The sequence below is a fragment of the Falco rusticolus genome, chromosome 1 (genome assembly GCF_015220075.1).
Source record: "Falco rusticolus isolate bFalRus1 chromosome 1, bFalRus1.pri, whole genome shotgun sequence".
Lineage (NCBI taxonomy): Eukaryota > Metazoa > Chordata > Aves > Falconiformes > Falconidae > Falco > Falco rusticolus.
Genome location: NC_051187.1, coordinates 31,173,879 through 31,194,900, shown reverse-complemented (window position 1 = coordinate 31,194,900; position 21,022 = coordinate 31,173,879). Strand labels below are relative to the sequence as shown.

General features: G+C 41.0%; 1 protein-coding gene across 10 annotated transcripts in view; it reads left to right on the top strand.

The window, feature by feature from the left end:
• Nucleotides 1-21,022, top strand: part of KDM2B (lysine demethylase 2B) — a 125,910-nt gene that overhangs the window by 57,869 nt on the left and 47,019 nt on the right. For all 10 annotated transcript variants that reach the window (XM_037375452.1, XM_037375457.1, XM_037375451.1 and 7 more), the window contains 3 exons: nucleotides 3,950-4,065; nucleotides 10,431-10,557; nucleotides 18,541-18,995. In XM_037375452.1, the coding sequence (XP_037231349.1) occupies nucleotides 3,950-4,065; nucleotides 10,431-10,557; nucleotides 18,541-18,995 (698 nt within the window). The remainder of the gene's footprint in view (nucleotides 1-3,949; nucleotides 4,066-10,430; nucleotides 10,558-18,540; nucleotides 18,996-21,022) is intronic.

Below are 21,022 nucleotides of genomic sequence, written 5' to 3'. Positions count from 1 at the left end.
CGGCATAGCTGAAGGTGGGGCAGATGGGACATGTTGGTGTGGATGATGTTAAAGCAGTCCCCTTGGCCATCCTTTTTGTTTTATGCATACAGGCAGCTTGCTTCTGTTCTGGAGGTCTATCTTCCTCTTTAAAAACCTTTGTAATTGGGAAGCTTAGGAGGTGGGTGTTCTTATTTGCAAATGGTCACAATGAACATTTATCCTCCTCAGTTTATTTCTGAGTCGTGCTTGTATCTAAGCTGTGGGAATGAATTGAATGAGCCATCCAAGCTTATCTGTTCCCAGAGCTCATTTCCACAATATATTACCCTCATGGAAACAGTTTCCTGTTTTCTGCTCATCTCTTGTTTCTTTCTATTTCTACTTTTCTGGTGCTGGCCTCTTCAGTTTTTCTCTGTACACAGCCTTGTTAATATTAGAACAGGAGATTCTTATTTTTTTTCCTTTGTAATGTCTATGCCAATCTTCCTCTGGTTTTCTACCTTGTCAATTCTCCATCTTGTTTTGTCTAATCTTGCCCATAGTGTCCTACGTCCTTGGAATACACCTCTTGGTGCTTATGTCTCTGCAGTTTCAATATTGCGCGTATGTTCCTCAGGCAAGTTGAAACTATTTTGGGATGCAGTGTGACTGAAAAACGCTATATAGCTGAGTGGCCCGTATCTATCTTAGGAGCAGGTGACTCCTCTGACAGGGCTGTGTCCTGTAGCTGGTAGTGAGGCTGTGAGCTGGATCCTGCACATGGGACCACATGAACTGCTGGAGATCTGAGGATTCCTTGGGGCTTAGCTGTGTGCCTAGCTCAGCACTATTCAACAGTGAAGGGATGGTACCTACAGACATCATCCTTGACCATCTTTGAGCTATACCTGGAAATCCTCCTATACCCTTCTTTGGCTAGGGGTAGGAACTTTACTCCCAATCATTTTACAGTTAGTGACTTCCTGTTTGTTGCTTGGTCTCTAGTTTGTTTTTATTTTCCCAGGCCTGATGGGTTTTAGTGCTTCATTATTGCAAGGTTTTGTTATTGAGGACTGTGTCATAAAAAGGAGTATTTTCCATCTTGTTGTTAGAAATGTGTGCATCTTGAAGGACCTAATGTTTAGTTAGTCAGAAGGTAGGAGTTGAAAGTACTAATTGTTTGTAAGATGAGTTTAGGCCTGGGTTATAAATTTAAGTAGGGAATTATATACATTATCCGCAAAACCAGAGGTTGTCTCAGATACTTTACAGAGGACTTTCAGTTTGTACCTCCAGCTCTTCAACAATACAGGATCAAAACTATATTCATGTTTGTTAATATTTCTATTGAGGGTTTGTCATGTCTGAGATGGCATTTTTTGGAGCATTGGCTCAAGCCTGTGATAGATCCTTTCACATTTCTCCCCAAAATATTCGGACTGCTATCACAGAAATGTAGCAGTTATTAACACAAAGACCCTTGGCATCTAGTGGGGGCAGAGTCAAGAGGACAGGGAAAGTGTGATGGGAGTGAAAACCCAGAGAGCAAGAAACAATGAAACCAACTGCACTCCACTGTGAAATTTTCACTGAGAAAATACAGTTTGTAGGAGGCAGCTACTGTGTGGTTGTAGTAAAAGCATACACTTGAGCAACACCTGCATTGATGGGTTTTCATTTTATTTCTTATACATATTTTTATACCTTTCATATAGGACTAGAAAGCCGGGTTTTAGCTCCATTACTCATTCTACTGAAGTTGTAAATACTCAATAACAAATTGTATTTAGAATTACATTGATCATCCCATTAAAATAACTTGATGCATCTGCCAGCTCCAGTATGTTTGTACATTGACTGATCTGTGCTGAGAGAACTGCAGTGGGATGTAGCAGTGAGGACTCTTCGATGTTCTGCTGATAACTGGCTGTTTCTGACCTGTCTTCTGCCACCACTCAGTCGTGTGGCCATGGACGAGTCATTTCACTTTTTCAAGTTTCATATTTTTCATCTCTCAAACCAACAATTAAAGTGAATTGTCACACAAATTGACCTTCTGTTTCAGCACCTGTCCTGTAGGTTGGTTTTGGGGACCCAGCAACAGATTTGCTTCAGCATGTGGTTTCCGTTCTTTCCCCCAACCACATAAATCTTTGATTACTTAATGGAAGCAGTGGCCCCAACTTCATTGACCTTAGATCTTTTTTCCTTCCCAGAGACTAGGATCAGGAAAATTATTTATTTTTCCAATAGTTTGCTCTTAGTACAGACTGATCTATTTCATGTGAGGTGGTGAACTGTTTCAACCATAAAGAGTTCTTACAGTGTTGATGTATATAGCTGCCGTTCTACCTCTACATGAAAAAAGAATTCCTCTCTAATTTGTTGTTCTTGATTTGGAAGTAATAAACAGGCTGGATTATTGTGAGTGAGACTCTAACTGAAATGATACTAACTGGAGCAGGAAACATGCAATAATGCTGAAAGCATCCAGAGCTATGAGCCACCTGCTTTTTTATATGTGTCACATTTATCATGTGGAATCAGACCCGTAAACTGACTGAGCTGAAACAGGTTGCCCAGAGGGGTTGTGGAGTCTCCATCCTAGGAGATACTGCAAAGCCATCTGGATGTCATTCTGGGCAGCTAGCTCTAGGTGGTCCTGTGCAAGCAGAGGAGTTGAGCTTCCAGAGGTCCCTTCCAACCTCAACTGTTCTGTGATTCTGAAATTCAGAAAAATATATCCAGAGTGGTGAGCTTGTGTTTCCAGGGAGAAAACTGTAGTGCTTTCCTTTCTTTTCCTTTCTGCTCTCTCCTACTAATATGCCCTTAAATAAAAGGCTCAGTTCTGTGGCTCAAGGACTTCTCAGATACAGCTTTGCAGGCTTTTACAGTGTAAAGATTGTTGTGGAGGAGAGCTTTCGTGGCTGATAGCTGGAGAACCCTTTAGGCTGAACAGCATTTTCCTGCTCCCTCACTGATCTTGAAGTGAAGGAGAGCTGCCACAGCTTTAATGGAAAGTACTGCACAGTTAGGAGAAAATTGACTGCCCCCTATGTTGCTTTGCTGTCTGCTGGTTTATAAATTGTAATGCTTTTCATTAAAAAAGAAGAAAAAAAAAAAGTGTCAGGTCTCTGTGGGTCCCAGATCATTAGCAAGATCAATTCCTTTTTCACTGCAGAGATCAGAGGCTACAGTCTTGCATAGCCAGTCCTTCAGCTGCTGACATACCAAGCAAACAATACAGAAGCAGAAGAGCTGGTGTGTGGCTGCCTGAATTGCTATGCTTGGATTTTCATTGTGAGAGAAAATTCTTCCCTTGCTTTGGAGCCTGTGAAATGAGTTCAGTCCCTTGCAGGATTGGGTTGGAAGTCTTGTCAGCTCCAGTACTAGAAATGTTAAATCCCTTAACTTGAGGCTTGCAGTGAAAAAGATTTTTCTGTTGCTTCAGGAAGTTGATAATAGGATATGAAACTTTAACCTCTGAAGGAGGCCTGGTAATAATTTGAAATTGTTGACATCTGAACATGTGTGCTTTGGTGCTGGTGTGAAAGAAGTTTGATGTGACTCAGTCCAGTTCCACAGCCCTAGCCCACCACCGCTGCTAACATGATTTGCAACCCTACTGGAGGTGCCAGTAGATACATATGAGAGCTAAGTGTATTGCACAGACTGAATTTACTTCTTAGTCACGGATATGGTTGAGTCACAAGCTTGCGTGTTCTCAGTAAACACTGTAACTGTTCTGTGAATAAACAGAAGAACCCAATTTACAGAGGGTTATAAGACTGTACATCATAAAATGCCATTCTTCTGCTATGACTAGTCTTAAAAGTGTGGCTATGAGCATAGCATTTAACCTTTCACTGCTTTAACCTCTCGTCCCCTCGCAGAACGGGATTCAGGGTGTTGTTAAAATTTGATTATAAATTGCTTTGTAATACTACATAGCATGAGGCATTCTCAGTTCTTTGCTTTCCCTCTCTAGGGTGGATACATGCGGTTTATACTCCAGTAGATTCTCTGGTGTTTGGTGGAAATATCCTGCATAGCTTTAATGTTCCCATGCAGCTTCGCATCTATGAAATTGAGGACAGAACAAGGGTAAGGATACTTGATTCTCTTTTTAACTGAACAGTTCTTTGTGACTATGATCTGTCATAGTTGCTCCCTCGTATTCCCTTCTGACAAACAAGAACTGATGGGATCTCCATGTCAGTTGTTGAAACGAGGTAAATGTGAAGTCATGAGACTTTCAAATGCTGGCTATTTTTAGTGGGTTTTATTCATCTGTTTTTCCCTACTTCCCACGGACTTGTCCCTTCTGTGTCTTTTGCCTGCCTGTTAAACTTCCATAAAACACCTTCCTTCCCTTTTGCACAAAAACATACTGCGCTTTACACACCTTTGTACCAGTACTTCTGGTAACCCCCTGCCTATCTCTGTGCACACCTGGAATGGATACCTGAACCTGGAGAGCTAGTGGGACTGGGATGGTTCTGCTGTCCACAGCTGAACTGACAAAGCTGCACAGAAGTTGTGTGTGAAACGACATCTTCTGTACTTTGCAGGATTTTCTTCTGCAGTGATTTAATACGATGCAAGAATTTCTTGAAACAGAATCTGGGGTGGGACATCAATCTGAACATTGTGATGTTCATCTAGCTGTAGCATCTACCTGATGGAAAGAGTGTTAACATCTTGGAGGAGTTTGCTGTGTGGCCTCTTTGTTGGCAATGAAAACTTTATCCTTGATTAATAAACAGGAGACCTAGTCGTCCCTACTCATCGTGTACTTTGCAGTTTCATGAAACAGCAGAATCTGAAGGAAGCGCCACTGTTTTAATAGGCTATTAAATAAACTATGCAAGGCAATCACAGCTTTCTGATGCAAAAATGGACCATGGTATGTGCCAATTCAGATGGGGATGTTTTGTGGCTGACTGTTCTAGAGGTGTTTTTTTGAGACAGTGCTGGTAAACCACTGGCACAGGTGTCAGCTGTGGTGTTAATGGAGATTTGGGCTGGCAAAATGTCAGTAAGTTGCAATTGTTCACTAAAAAGTCTTAAAATGGTATGTCTTGGACATCGATATGGTTCACTGTTGTTCGCCTCTGAGAGGGTACAATTCTGGCTCTAAGTGGTTTTTTACCCCAAATTGCTTTCTTTGCAGTGAGAGTGCATAGGCTTGAAGCAAATACATGTTGTTTGGAAATATTGCTTTGACTCAGGGAGAGGAAGGGTGTCCTTCCCTCAGTGTCCCTTACTTTGCAGGGGGTACAAGGTAAATCTTCACATTGCAGAACAGTGGTAGGAGCAGTTGGTTTCCTGGAGTGATTTTAATGAAGAGAAGGAATATTAAGCAGAAAAATGAGTTCTTAGTGGAAGAGAGATGAAGACAAAAGCTGAAATTGTGGAAGTTAGAACAGAGGGAATGTAGCAGAGAGCAGAAGTGAAGGTCAAGACCAGAGCGAAGTTCAGCCTGGTTTTGAATAGGTGTCCCAAGGCTAGAATGTCAAGTGTCTCTAAGTAAGCATAAAGGAACATGGACAGGAAAAAATTAAGATGGCAGAAGCATGAAGGGGTCCACTGTGGCTAGACAGAGGTGCTAGGCGTGGGAAGGTTTTCAGAGTGAGTGTAGAGACGAATTAGCAATATATGCCGGATATGTATGCTGCAGGTGTATAAGGGGAGGGTGTGTTGTTGCTGGGAAGGATGCTAGCACAGGCAACTTGCATGGAGAATGGGGAAGAGGAGACTGAGAGGAAGGATCTGTGCCAGCAACAAGTAATCTTCCCCACAGACATCAATGGAAATGGGAAGGAAACAAGTTTTTTCCTGAAGTTGCATAAAATCTGAGCGTTTGTTCCCACAGGACTTGAGCAACCTGAGATCACATACCTTGGGTTGTAAACTGCTCAGTAGTGATTCATGTCAGGCCCTTCTCCTTGGGAAGCTGGGTACAGCTTTGATCTCCTAAGCTTTTATACCAGGAGGCAGAATTCCCCATAACAGTCAGATATGTTGGTAACTTTTAGGAACTTACCAGCCAGTTACATTGAAATGCCTTTTAAAATTCACTAGCCCCCTGATCCTGTGGGGAGGTTCTGGGAGCTGGGTATCTGCCTCTTTGAAAATGTCCTGTCACCTTTTTTTTTGGAAAGGGATACTACAACTTTTGGAAGTCTGAAATCAGACCTGTACTCTTGTCAGTTTTGGTTTAGATTTTCTTCAAAGTCTGTGTAGTTCTTTATCATTTCCCCTCCAAAAATATTTAAGTGTTTAAAAAAAACCCACACTAATTAAAGCCAACAGCCCAGAAGTTCCACAACTTCATAGAAATAATTTCAGTGCTTGTATGTTGCTGTGTGCTAGCAACGTGTTATGCACAGCCTGTACCTGTGTTCGCAAGCTTGTGCTTGTAGGCAGCCATAAAATCACAAAATTGTGTGAACAGTTGAATAGCAGGAATTTCTAGACAGAAACAAAATATAAGCCGTGCAACTAAGGCATACCGAAGTTTGATAAAAGGCAGGAAAGTCAATACTGTTATTTAGAAATAACAACACCCACCACCACCACCTAAAAATATCATGCAGGAATCTTGAAGGACTAAATGTTTTCAAAATAGGATTCTACTGTGTACTACTTCATTTGCTTTGCCAATCAAATTTTGTAACTACTTTGTACAAATAATTCTATTCATACACTAGCTAGTGTAGCAGACTCAGTACAGTATGTAGTTCACACAAATTTGCCAGTGTGAACATACTGCAAATGAGTTTCTCATCAGTATCGATCTTTCCATTGTGTATAGTACAGAAGTAAATTACATGATGTGATTGACGAAGTAATTTGCCACACTCAAATCAAAGTGTAATACAGGTGTGTTTCCCCTTTTCATTTTGCACAGAGCAATTTTATGGAGGTTTCACTGTGTTTAAACCTGCTATATAATGCTTAATCATCTTTGATTGCTGATATTCAAAGTCATTTTTATGCTAGGTGTAGTTGTTATTGTCTTAGCAGCTAAGACAAGAATAAATACATGGTTGAAACTGCAATGCTGATTTACAGCCTGATAAAATTACCTAGTTTATATACTTGTCATGCTTATTCTAGCTTAATTTCTTATATCCCTGGGAGACTTTTTAAGAGCGTTATAGCCATTTAAAAATAGTTTTAAGGAGTAATAAAAAACATGTCTATTGTTGGAAACAGCTCCTAATGTGCAATTGAGGTAAACAAATATTCTCCAGCCTTACAGTTTGTAGAGACTCTCATTTTGCAGTCTGGCTTTCCTAGAGGCCAATTAACAGCTAGTCAAATAGGCCAAGCTGTTTAGTGCTCTGCTAGACCAGCTTGAATAACTGCAAAGCTGGCTGCCATGCAGAGATTCATCATCTTGGCATAGGGATGTTAAGCTCTGTATTACTGAAGAGGAAGAATGTGTCAAACTTACTCCCAACTCATCTAAATTTAACTGCGTTAAAAAATTTCTGTGGGGACAGGGACAAAAGCGCTCAAAATATATACGTAAGGTGGTCACTCACAGATGATGGTGTTTGCTACTGATTTTGTTTGCTGGAATGTAAGATAATGTATTAAAGTTTTTGTAAATAATCATAAATTGGTTTTCAGTGTTGTGATTAGATTGATTAAACACAAGTGGAGTTTGTAATGATTTTAATGGCCATTGTGGAAGAGACTAATACTTTCTTAAGGAAGATGTGTGCCTTACTTAGGGGTTTTTGTTTTGTTTTTGGAGGGGGTTATAAGCCTCTCAAATAATTTCACTTTGAACTGAAGAAATGGATCGTATTCCAGAGAGGATTTTTCTCACTGTACAGGAATAATTAAAAAATTTATTCAGTGGATTGTAAATTATTAATCACAGAAGTTAGAGCTGGAAATGCCTATTAGATGATCTAGTGTATTTCCCTGCTGGTGGGGAGTTTAGTCCTCTGGCAGTGTCTGTATCAGATATTACACTTTAAATTCATCACAGAACATTTTTAATTTCTTTCTTTCTTTCTTTTATTCCTCCCCCCTCCCTGTAAGAGTTCATTTAACCATAAGTATACAATGGAAGAAGTATGGGCGTGTACATAACGCAGTTCCCATCCATTATAATTAATAAATGTCCAAGGATGTCATAAAGAATGTACTCCTCTATACTTTTCCATAAGGCAAACTTTAGAAGATTTTTAAAGGATTGTTAGACTTGCTTTACTGGCAAAAGGCACTGTAGATCTTTGCACAGTATCTCTTGCTACATACGGTAGCTCTTCTGAAGGTTTGTAAAAGCAGAGCCTTCTCAGGCAAATAGTGAATTACAGAGGCATGGAGGGATTTGCTGTGGGTTGGAACATTGATAGTGAGGCAATTAGGAACTCAAATTGAATATTAAAGATTGATATACATAATGGGAGCACTGCATGCATTACTGCCTTGTCTTTCACATTGAATTAACATTGGTAACAACTAAATTTGGTGAAGCTCAGAATCTGTCAACAAATGTTGAGCAATGATGTCTTTAATATTCCCAGGCATGTGGCTGAAAACCTTTTGAAGGCTGAGGGGTGGAAGGCGGCTTCCTGTTTGTAAGTCAATTCTTTGCAAATTTTGTTTCCTGCAGTGCTCTCTTGGAAAAATTTGAGTTCCTTTATTAGCGTATATTTTAGCATGGCTAATTTCCCCTGTGTTCCATAATAGTGATAAGTGACTTGATCTCTTCTTTATGACAAATAACTAAACCAAAGGAAAAATCTTCTCCCGATGCAGAAAGGCCCTGGGGTTAAATGTTATCACATTTAGGGGGATGTTGGTTGGTTGGTTTTTGCCTTCTTTCGTTTTTGTTTTTCTTCTTTTTGGTATGTGTGCTTTGTAATGACACAGGGAAACATTTGAAAAGGTGCGGCATGGCTGGATGCATGACCCATAGCAACATACAGTTCAGATTTGCCAGCTACATTTGTGTTGAATTTAAGAGATCTTAACTTTCAGGAATTGCCATGGAGTATTTAAATTGTACACTGTGATATGTTTAGTGGGGCAATACAGTATATTTTCCCTTTGTTACATTTTGTTTTACTGCTAAAAGCATTTGCATTTCCTGTGCCCTGGAAACACAGGCAAGTTCTTTGACTGTCCACCTTGGGGACAGTTTTCAAATACAGGCATTCTAGTAAGTCACTGCTGTGCTCAAGTGGATGCTTTTATCATCACACATGTTTCGACAGTGCCTGCTTTGCAGAGCTGAATCTGAGTTTTCAGGTGCTGGGTTAGCAGTTCTGTTTAGACTTTGGGGGTTTGAGTGATCTGAGGTGGGGTGAGCTTTTGTTTTTTTCAAAATGAGCTTCCTAAGATAATGCTCCTTTCTGATGCAGTTCAGTTTTTCATTAAAAGTGGGTGGACACCTCTTGGCTAGGTGAGCTGTTAATATGCATAGAATGTCTTAAAGCAGTTCCTATAATCCCAGTGCAATGCATGCATGCAAGCCTGCAAAATGCAAATTTCTGTGCCACCAGGAGAAAGAAGTGTACAGTGTAAGTACAAGTGCATGCAAGATGCGTGGCATCCATTTTTACAAATCAGAATAAAAATACATGCGTTCCTGCATTTTAGGAGCTTCCCAGATTCTTCTTTGGTAACCTCCAGTAACCTCCCATAGATAGAAAACTATGCTGAAAAGGAAGGAAACCCACTTTGTTTTCTTTTGAATCTGAAATAATCACACAAATAGTGTTGGAGCGTAAGCTTTTTGTGTGAGAACAACAGGTCTGAGATGTAAGAAAAAGTAACAGCTTGACAGGATCTTTTGTCAAAATCCTGCTTTTCTGTTCTGTTTGTGGCAAAAGCTAACTTGCTACCAAAATACTAAGTGTAAACCACATGAGGGGTTTTTACTTTTAACATGTAATTATCAATAATTAAGAATTTGTGTGTTCATTTGTTTAATCAAATTGTTGTGAAGACCATAATTGAAAAAGTTGCATTTTCTGCTTGACTCATTTTAGGTAATATTGCCATTTTGAGAAAAAAATAGTGTTTAGGAAATAAAATAAAAAATAAATAAAAATAAAAAAACCCCACCTTTATTTTAACTTGAGTTTTAGTGACTAACATCTGTATGTGACCACCCTATGTTTATACAGTAGGTAAATAATACCGTAGGGGCCATCCATCAGTTTCATGATTTCACAAGAACACAAACCCTTTCCTCTCCCACCACCCCAAGAGGATACAAATTAGTGAACCAAGAAATGATGCTATCATGGCAGGCAGGCAGGCAGTCTCCTCATTTTGTATGCTGAAGGCATACATCTCACTCGGCTCCCACCCTCTCTCCCCTCCCCCTCCTGCATACTGTTTGTGCTCTTGATAACATGATGAGAATGATGACTGGCCCTTGTGCTGCAAACTTCTTTTCTTTCCCCATGGACTGACAGTCTTGATCTTGCTTTCAGGTGCATGCCAAATTCCGTTATCCTTTCTACTATGAAATGTGCTGGTATGTTCTGGAGAGATACGTGTCCTGTGTGACCCAGCGCTGCCACCTCAGCAAAGAGTACCAGAAAGAATCAATGTTAATTGGTGAGTGAATCCTTTGAGTGCATATTCAGAACTGATGCTAGCACCTTAGGCTATTTACTGCTTTGGTTTCTACAAAGCGGGTTATAAATTGATTTGGAGAACTGTAGACATTCTAATGAACTGTTTCTTTATTTTGGGGTGGGGAATGTTTTGACTCTTAAGCATTTCCATGAAGTACCAGCCTACTTCAAATTATATTTATTGAGTGTTCCCTTAGCGAGTGGATCCCAGAAAAATAATTTTTGATGCGTTTGTTCCTTGGTTTCAGTAATGTTTCTGTTGAGGTGATCTGCCAAACAGTTGAGGATTTACTGCTGTGTTTGGCACAGTACCTTAGTAGCCAGAAATGTGTGCGTTGCAACGTTGCTCTGGTGAGATGGATATTTAGTCCTTTTATGGACCGTCTCCTCTACAGAATGCGTTATGGTCACTAAACCTGGCTTCTTTCTCTTTTTTTCTTTAATCTCTACTTTAGTTCTCTCTGGTGACTGACTTCTGGTTCTGCAGAATAACAAAACCAAGTAAACATCTACACAAATCTACATGATCTATAACCTAAGTGTAGGGAGGTCAAAGAAACCTTTACAATAGCTGAAAATGGACCATAGCAGAGACAAATAGATGTGCCTGAAGCAGGAAGGTGTTACCTTGGCACTGATATGAGCTTTACATCAGTGTGTGAGGATTCCAGTTGTTTTGCTGAACCGTCCTCTGTTTTCCCCCCTTTAATGGGACAAGACAGCAGGCCATGTTACCTCCCTGCTTTTAAGCGCAGAATGGCTGAAAGTAGCACAAGCACCAGCTAAATCTGAACATGTTAAGTTGGAGGAGGAGCAAGGTCTGTGCCTCCTGCTCCCTGAGTTGGCACTTGGAGTGAACCTGGCATGGTTGGAACTGCCCTGGGTTCTGGACAGAGCAGGGAAATGATCACCTACTAGCATAATTTTAGTAGAAGGGATTGAAGAAGTTATGGGCAGGTGTCACTCTCCAGTGAGTTTTACTGACCAAGAATAACTCGAGGAAGCTAATTGTGTAGTGAGGCCAGGGAAATTTTTTGGAGTCACTGGGAATTTGGGTGCTTCACATTTTGTGTCTCTTCTTAGCTCTGTGAGACCCTGATCAGAAGGGTTAGTTAAGCAGGAACTCTGTGTGGAGGAATTTTTCTCATTATGTAAGATTGTCCTAGAGGAAAGGACAAGTTAGCCCTTTGGATCAACTCTTTGTAAAGCAGTGACAACATTCTGATAACTAGAAAATAAGGAACAACCTCCTGTTGTCTGAACCACTGGCATGAAAGAGGCTTGTTCTGTGGGCAGGGTGGGGGTGCCCAGATTGCTGAGGTGTGGTTTTGGAACAAATTAGGTGTGGAGAGTGGATGGTTCAGGATATTGAGATGGGACTTTTTCCCGCTAAATCACCAGTGTGAATTCCCGCCCAACTCAGTCATTACTGATAATGGTTTGGTGATCCCCACAAAATGTGCCTCAGTCCAATTACTAGCTGAGAGATACTCACATCATATAGAAGCACACTGGGAACATAGATGTCCGTTGTCTAAAGGGAAGAGGATTGTTTTGCATGCCCAAAGAGCGCCAGCTACAAAGGCATCAGGAAAAGGAGCCTAGCTGTTTGGAAAGTGGTTTGGTGGTGACATGGTCAGGGTCTTGTCTCCTGTGGTGGCTTCAGTTGCTGGCCTAGTGGAAAGTGAATATGAAACTGCTTTGCTGTTGTTTGGGCATGGTCTTAAGTTCTTTCCAAATTACTGTGAGAAACATGCTGCTTTCAGAAGACTATTCTGTTTCATGGACTCTAGATGTTGTGCAGCTGCCCTGTGAGCTGAATCAGTTCAGTGATCTGACTGAAAATTAACCCTATGGAAAAATGAATATATTTGTTATCGGTAGGATTGAGCTGATCTGACTTGCAGCCCTACTGCATGGCTGCGGGTGCCAAGTTGAGGTAGGTGCTGGGAGTGTCTGGCTGGGCAGATCTGGAGCTGTTGTAACTATCTTGAATGGCTTGGTACTTTCAGCTTACCAAAGTGATATCTACTGACAGTGTGTAGTTCATCCACCTGCCTGCTATCTCTTGACTTCAGAGTATTAGCATGTTGATAAAATCTCTGACACTGACATGCAGGGCCTTTCTCTCCAGGAGAAACAGATGTATACTTTTTTTTTTTTTTGTCAGAAACTTGCTTTTTATTTCTTGGCAGAATCTTAACCTTAAAATAATTATTTAGCTGGAGATTGTGGTTCAGAAGCCAAGATCTACTGTATCTACTGGATCTTTCACTTTGGCATTTGCTAAGTTCAAAGGAGTAAAGGTACATTATTTCCCTTTACAAAGCTGTTCTGCTTTGTTCTGCATAATACTGTTTCAAATACTTCCTCGTCTTTTCTTTTAACTGGTCTTAGCGTCCAGCCTCTTGACTCACATCTCTACAAAATGTAATCCTTGAATTACACTTGTTTGTTCTGCGTTGTCCATATTTTAATATCATTCACCTGATGTGGGATAGGATATCCAAATGAGGGCAGTGTTTCAAAACCCCACCATTTTGTTTTTAAGCTTTTCTTCAGAACTGCTAAGGTCCTTAAATTGTCTCATCCTTAGAGACTTCTCTATCTGGAAGCAATTTCTTGATTTCCCATGAGTGTCCCTTGACATAGTAATTTCCCATTATTCTCCTTAAAGAGTAATGAAACAAAGTACTTAACTTCTCTGCAGACCCCTCAATACATTTGTTTTCTGTCCTTGATTTAAGAAAAAAATTCTTCATATCCTTGTATTCGTTTTCAGAAATTTATCTTGAATAATCTTCATATTTTTGTAAAATAATCTCTTTGATGTGATTTGTTCTAAAAGTTTACTTTCCTTTTGGGTGCTAGGATTTGCTATTTTTCATCCTTGAGTTGTGTGGCTTTCTTGCATGCCTTCTAAGACAGTGGTCTTACTGGCTCTCAGAAGCAGAGAAGCCACAATTGATTATTAGCCAAGGAGGACATCACCAGAGAGAGCACAGGACACTGCTTGTGGTCTCTGGGTTTCACAAGGTGGTAGTTCTCACAGGATTAGTAGAGATTCTGTTCTGTGCAAAACAGGGAGATGACTGTGGTGATCTAGAACATCTTTGGAGAACACAGAAAGCGGAGTTCATCAGCAATTGTGTTTTTAAGGATGTCTTTAGACTTCTCATTAGTCTCTAGACTACCATGTTTTGATTACATAGTATTTATTTGCTTTTATGTGAAGGTCGCTAGATTCAGAGTACATTGCCTACTCATGAAAATGTATTGCTGTGGTTGTGTTGCGATACCTCTGTCCCAATAGTTGTATGCTAGTATAGCAGCTTACGTTGTTCTTTGTATTTCTGTTTTCTAAGTAGCTCAAGTAACAGAACTTCACCCACCTCAGTGTAGGCAAGACTAAAACCTTGAGTCTTCCCGCTACCTAAATAAAAATGTCTGCACTTCTAAATGAGTTGGAAGATGATGACCGTGGCTTCCTTTCCCATTCTTCACGCCCAGAATGAGTTTTCAGGCAGTTGCCTCCTAGTTAGTGTGTAAGACTGTTCTTTCTCAGATCTCTTCTGCAGAAGGGCAAACACTCAGGGGAATGATGACATGACAGTAATCACAGGCTGCTGTAAAAGCACACAAGCTCTCTTTCTTCCCACCCGCACCCACCCCCCCGCGCCTTTCCTTGTCCCTCTCAACTGTGACATTTGTCCTGCCAGCTGAAATCAGAAAGGGATCCTATTTGGGTTTCCTACTAGATTTGAACATGCATGGTTTTGGGATGGATGTGTCTTCATTATTTTCACTCTTATCATGAATGAGTCTGTACTGGATGTTTTCAACCACAGTTGACCTTCAGTGAGATATGTATCTTGAGAGTGAGCTGACAAAGAGTAATTGGGAGAAGATACTGGGCTATCAGAAATACGCTTTCTCTGTAGCCTGCAGCTTTTTAAGATTCCCTTTGCTAAAATTTTAACAGGATGGCTCTAACTGGTATGTTAAGCCTGATGGGTGAAGAAGATACATGCCCTCTGGCATGGTGAAGGAGCCATGTATCCCCGTCTCTGCCCCCCTCCCCCCCCCACTTCTTCTCAGGGGACAGATAGATTTGCTTATGATAGACAGACACTAGACTGTACGGAGTGATTTCTGTGTGGGGTGCTCTGTGCAATGATACAATTCCAGTATGCTCAGGTTTTTTGCTGCTAATAAAAATGACATTGCTGTCTTTAGCAGACCAATAGCAATTGCTACTGCCAAGTTACAGTGTCAGGGTTTGGAGCTGGGAATGGCAAATAGATATTACATGCTGGACTGTTCAAAAGAGTTTAGAAAGATTTCATAATTATACCTCGCCCCCTTCCCTTTCTTTTAAGTTCTGTAATACAGCAACTTTGTTTTCGGCAAGGAAAGAAGCTGTGTATAATTATCCTTCTTGTACAAGTGGCTAACTGTGGGGAGAGTTAAGCGATTTACCCAGAACCACAGGGAACTGCTATAGAAAAAAGGATATTTCTAGCTTTGTCCTGTGGTCAAGCCTGTGCTGCTGCTCCTTTTCATGGAGTTACATCACTGACTGGTTTGATTGAGCTGGTTTTATTTGCTTTGAGATGGAGACAGGGTTGAAGGTGTTTTTTCACTAATTCATTCATATGGGAGCCCAGACTGGATAACCACTCTGAAACTGGAGTTGTAACCTGGTGTTGGCTGGTGCATTGACTCGGAAGAAGAAACCACAGTTGCACTTAGCAGGAGCTCTTTTCCATGGAGAGACTTTATAAACCAAAGACATCAAAAGTCAGTGGAACCCTGGTAACACAGTGCTTAAAATGCACTTCTTGACAAAGTACATGCAGGTTACGTTTATGAGGGCCTCAACTCACCGCATAGTAACTCTGTCAGATACTGTTTTCATTAAAATGAATAAATAAAAATCATGAGAAGTTGCATTACAACAAACACTTGAAAACACAAAATTGAACCTTCCTCACCTTGAAGTTGCACTTCCATTATTGATTCTCTTGGCCGCTTTTTTTTTTTTTAATTAGCAGCAGTAGCATACAGTTTTTTGAAAGCAGTCTGCTCTTAATCTGATGGTGCAACAGTACTGTAATCCCCTAGTGCTCCAGAACAGACTGATACACTTGAGCTTAACGGCAAGCCCTGTCCCCAAAGGTAAAGTTAAGCAAGGCATCCTGTAACTGCCAGGCTTGCAGAGAACAGGCCACAGGGCACTTGTTTTGTGATGGTTCATTTTGAGGTTAGATTTGGATTGGGTTTTGTCTGTCCATACCCAGGTGTAGCTGGCACAGCAGGGTCTTTCTTGTGCAGACAGCTGGTGGTAGGGAGGAGGTGGCAGCTGGCAGAACAGAGTTGCTGGCCTCCCATGTGCTTGTTTCTGATGGGAATAGGCCCCCACTATGCTGTGGTGTTCCACTGCTCTCTTGCCTTTTGTTTCTGTAGGTTAGAGCAAGAGACAAAAAGTGGAGATCTCTCTGGAAGGCTGTTTTCTCTTGGCACCACCAGAGTGTTACTTGGAGTAAATAATTCACACCTCCATAATGTGATATCTCTCTTTTTCTTTAGGCCTTATCTACGCTTGTGATTTGCCCCAGTTACAGCCATTAGTTCCTGTTCAGCAGAGTCACAGCATAGGAAGACAGAAACATAATTTTCTTCATGTGGATTTATACCAATTTCTGTTAATGGTGCTGTCCTGGCAGCTTAGGGATGTGTACCTTCTTGTTTTATCACTGGCATCTTCTCCCATCTGGGTCAGGCTTTTATGCTTCAGTCAGTGTAACATAGCTCATCCAGACAGTGTGGCTTAGAGAAGGGGCTCTAGCCCTGGATCCAAGAGCCTGGATTCTGATTCCTGGTTTTTCCCTAGATGGGTGTGTGACATCGAGCAAATCATGCTTTCTCCCAAGCATCTGTTTCCTCGGCTGTAAAATGGGAGAATGACATAAGCTGATTATATAGCCCTTTGAGGTGGGTAAGTGTGCTAGCTACTGTGGACAAAGGAAAAAAACAGTATTAAAGAAAAACTGGATAACCTGGTGGTTTTTAAATGTTCTGGTTAAGATATTTTCTAATCCTGTTTGTTTTTCTAAGAGAAGTATGGGGGTGTATTAGCACAGACCAGAGAGGAGGAGCTGCTTTGGAGCGTTGCATGCCACCACCTCGGCACACAAAATAAACTGCGCTCTACTTCTTCACGGTGAAGCTTCTTTGGAGGGGTGCAGGGAGGAGGTTACCCTGCGCTGTGGCTGGAGCTGGATTTGTCTGTGACCAGCCTTGCTGGTAGCTGGTACTTTTTGTGACTGCCATCTTTTCACAGGCATTTCAGCTTAAATGTGTCTTTAAGGAGTAATTTTATGGCCATTTTGGTTCTGAGGAAGAATGCAAATATGGCTGAAGGAGTAGGCTGGACAGACATACTTTGTTTTTTGCAGACACTACAGCAACAGCACACTTGCCCTGAGAAGTATAAAGTGGCCAAGTGGTATCTCTTGGACACTTAACACGCAGAGGTGCATGCGGCCTTACAGAGGTTTTATTTGAAACTGCAAAGCTAAGCAGCTAGACAAGCTGCCCTCAGACAGTTACTCTGCCACTGCCTGTTGCATCTTTGTTACCTAGCTAAAAAGTAATATGTATATTTTACAAGAAGATGGTATAAGACGATGCAAGAGACAAGGAGCTTCACTGTGATAAGGGTGAATTTGCCAGCTTGGAACTGGGTTTCACCATTTGTTTTGAACCACGCTGTTAAACAACCGGATGCTGAGCTTTTTCGCTAATGTCCGTTTAATCCTTCCTTAAGCATGATTCACATTGTCCTAATCCAAAGCTACTGCACTGCAAGCATGAAAGCTGTGAAAGGAACTTTTCATTAATTGTTCACCCGCTTTTTCTGTATGACTTCTGTTTCCTTCGCAAAGTGTTTTTGTTTGCAGCTTGATCTCATACCCGTTTCAGCCAGTATTAAAATTCACATTGACTGAACCGGGTGTTGCCAGCGTTAACCGTATTTTCCACAGACATTCCTGCTGTTGCTAGCCTGCTTTCAATCTTGTTCACTTAGTAAAGGAAATTGTGTCTAATAAATAAGAAAAGATGTGTGCTTTAGGGAACCTTGGCCACTAGTATTCTTACATTACTTTCACTGCTTGATTGCATGGAGTTGGGTAACAGGGTTTTTAGGGAGAAACTTAATATAAAACTAAGATTAGTAGTCCTTCAGACTCAGAAACTTGCCTTTAAGTTTTCCTGAGGAGTACCTAGAATGTATTAGGGATGGCATTAAGAAAAACAGTATCATGTAACTCTGTGGCAGTCCCTGCATTTCTCAGTGTGTTTAGGCTTCTTGTCTATAAAATAAGCATAATAGTAATCCACTGTCTAAGGAGAGCAATGAGATTCATGCAGTAACAAGTGGGGGTTCCTGTTTTCCCAACACTGCTTGCAAAGAGGAAAAGTATTAAGAAGTTGATTTTATGCTGTGCAGAATTTCTGGAAGAATGATGATGTACAGCATTTTAATGTGCTTTCTCCCATCATTTTTCCCCTCTTCTTTCTGCGCTAACTCTCCTCTTAAAGCTGTAGGGCTGCTGAATCTGGTCTCTTTTGGATTTGTGGGAAAATTAATTGTGTGTGACTTAAGAGCTCTGCCTACTCTTAATTGAAGGCATAGAGGACTGAAGCTTTGAAGAAAGCATAATTTTTCCCTAAATGTTTCCCAGTCATTTGAACGAGTAGATGTTAATGAAAACCAGTGTTATAACAAACAAACAACCCCCCCAAATTAAAAATCAGCTGAATAAAGCCCATTCCTGTCATTTACTCACTAGGCATTATCCAGTGCGCTTTTAAATAGGCAGCATGTAGCCCCAGTGGTAGAGAGATGTTTAAGAGTTACATTGGGTAAAACTTTCGCATTCTTTTTTCTAACTTTCAGATGCAAAAAGAAAACGCAGCACAGACAGCTATTCCTCAGATTCGTGGTTAGACATGGATGAAGAATCTTGTGATGCCCATATCCAGGAGGAGAAGGATGACAGCTTGGATAAGAACTCCAAATCCTTGGTGGATGGCTCCTCCTCACCCAACAGCACACACTCAGAAGGGAAAGAAGGTGCAGGAAGAAAACAAAAAGCCACAGTAATGAGGTACCTAAAAAGAACTTTGTCAAATGAGTCGGATGACAGTGTAAAATCAACGACCCCCACGGACTATCCCAAAACACCAACGGGGTCTCCAGCTACGGAAGTTTCAACCAAATGGACTCACCTCACGGAATTTGAACTGAAGGGTTTAAAAGCCCTGGTGGAAAAGCTTGAATCTCTCCCAGAGAACAAGAAGTGTGTTCCAGAAGGCATTGAAGATCCGCAGGCTCTCCTAGAGGACATGAAGGTGGGTGTGATAGCTTGTTGATCCACACAAACTGTATTCTGTGGGCACAGAAGACAGCAGGAAATCATAAAGCAAAGCTCTGCAGCAGAGGGATGGCAGCTTGTGTGTAGTGACCAGTTCATATCAGCCTGGTATGCCACAGAGAGGGAGATTATGCCTCTAACAAAAGCCATGTCTGCTCTGAGGAGGTGGCTGTTTGCAGTCTGATTTAATTGATGCAATCCTATCTGACTGTAGCAGTAGTGGCCAAAAGTTTAAATCCTCTCATAGTTCCGCACCTGTTATGTCCTAGTGTAAATATTGTGCCTCAAAAAGTCTGTTTATAGTCTTAATCTGCCCTTTTTGTGGTCTAGTGTCTTTCTGGAGTATACCTTATTAAGTGACACAAACAAAATGTAAATACTTGATTGTAATTTAGAAGATGTATTGTCTGATGTTTTCAGTTGGTTTTTTTTTTTTTTCTTTCACCTTCTTCATTTTCCTTTCCTCCATTGCCCTCTATAGGTTGATAATTATTCTCCGCTGGTACAATACACTGTTTTTGGAGATGGTGTGAGGAGTGAACATTCAGTAGTGACAGAAGTTCTCTTTATATGTTTAGTATACTGGAAGTGGTACCCCATCTGACTTGGGGATAAATTCCTCCTGAAGACCAGTATGACCTTGTTGCTTCTAGTTTCAGCCCTGCCTCTGATCTGTAGTATCCCTTTCGACTACTGGCTTAGCTCTTCTGTGTCTTGTTTTCACATTGTATAAACCAGGCATATTAATTATTTTGTTTAACAAAGCTGAGAGCAGCATACTCTTGCAATTTTGCTGGAATTTTTCAAACAAGGCTAAAATTGTCACCCCGTCCTCCATGTCCGGTACTATGGCAATTTGGCCTGATTTGGAACTGTGAGTACTGATTCATGGTCTTGTGTTTGGACTACTGGTTTTGTGCTGTTTCTGTGTACAGTGTGATTCTTCAGCTACATATGCTCTTTACACAAGAGCTGTGTAAGCAACAGTCTGAGGGGAAAAATACATGTTTATATGGTAAAAGGGGAGCCTTTATTTTTTAGGGTAAGTAGTGTAACAGCTGCTTAGAAAAGGCTTCAAAGCCAGTTAAAGAAGTCTGAACATATGCAGTGCGCAGTGGAACCATATTCCACAATCTTGGAGCCTGGAAGTGTGATACACGGCACTCATTTTGGTAAACCACAAGAGCTCAGAAAGTCTCTTCTTGCAAAATCAGCCACTCTGTATATGAAAGTGGACGCATATGCCCAAAGTTGTGGCTGTAGATTCACTGGCTTGCTTTGTGATCAGTTGTCTTCTAATCAGAAATCAAAATGAAGCTTCAAGACCAGGAGTTGAATTTGTGGTAAAGAAGAAGGAATGGTAGCATTACTTTTCCAAGCTTGATGCACAGACCAGTTGTCACTTAGAAATAAAATAGCCCTTCTTGAAATGCCAGAAAGGGGTGCAATGCATAATAAACAGTGCAGATGTTTAGAATATGATCGTGCATGCTCTTTTGATGACATACTCCAGTGCACCGTGAGACATCTTAGTAGAACGTGGCAAGATACCATATGTGAATCTGGTTTAAAGCACCGTGTAGGAGTATGTTTTTATATTCCTCTCCAGAGCAGTGGATTCACTAACTACAGAGATGGAGAACTGCAAACAGACATTTAAGAAAAAGGCACAAGCCATGCCCTTTTCAGTGATACTGTGCTTTAATTGGTATTAGTGGGCATCTGCCAGTTTATTTTGTGCATCTTGCAGAGTTGCAGTCTTGATGTTCCGTCTCCCTTGATAACTGCCTGCCTCCAGACTTTCTTTCCTTGCCAGCACACACTGTAACCATCAAGATGTAGCCCAACATCTGGATATTTATGGTTCCCTGCTGGTTAAAGACCCCATGACCACATCTAAACATCATGCATGCTACAGAATTGTTTTCTCTGGAATCACCTCTGTATGTTTGGTGAGCCTGTGACTGATTAGTCAGAGCAAGACCTTCTAAAAGGTTTCCTTTT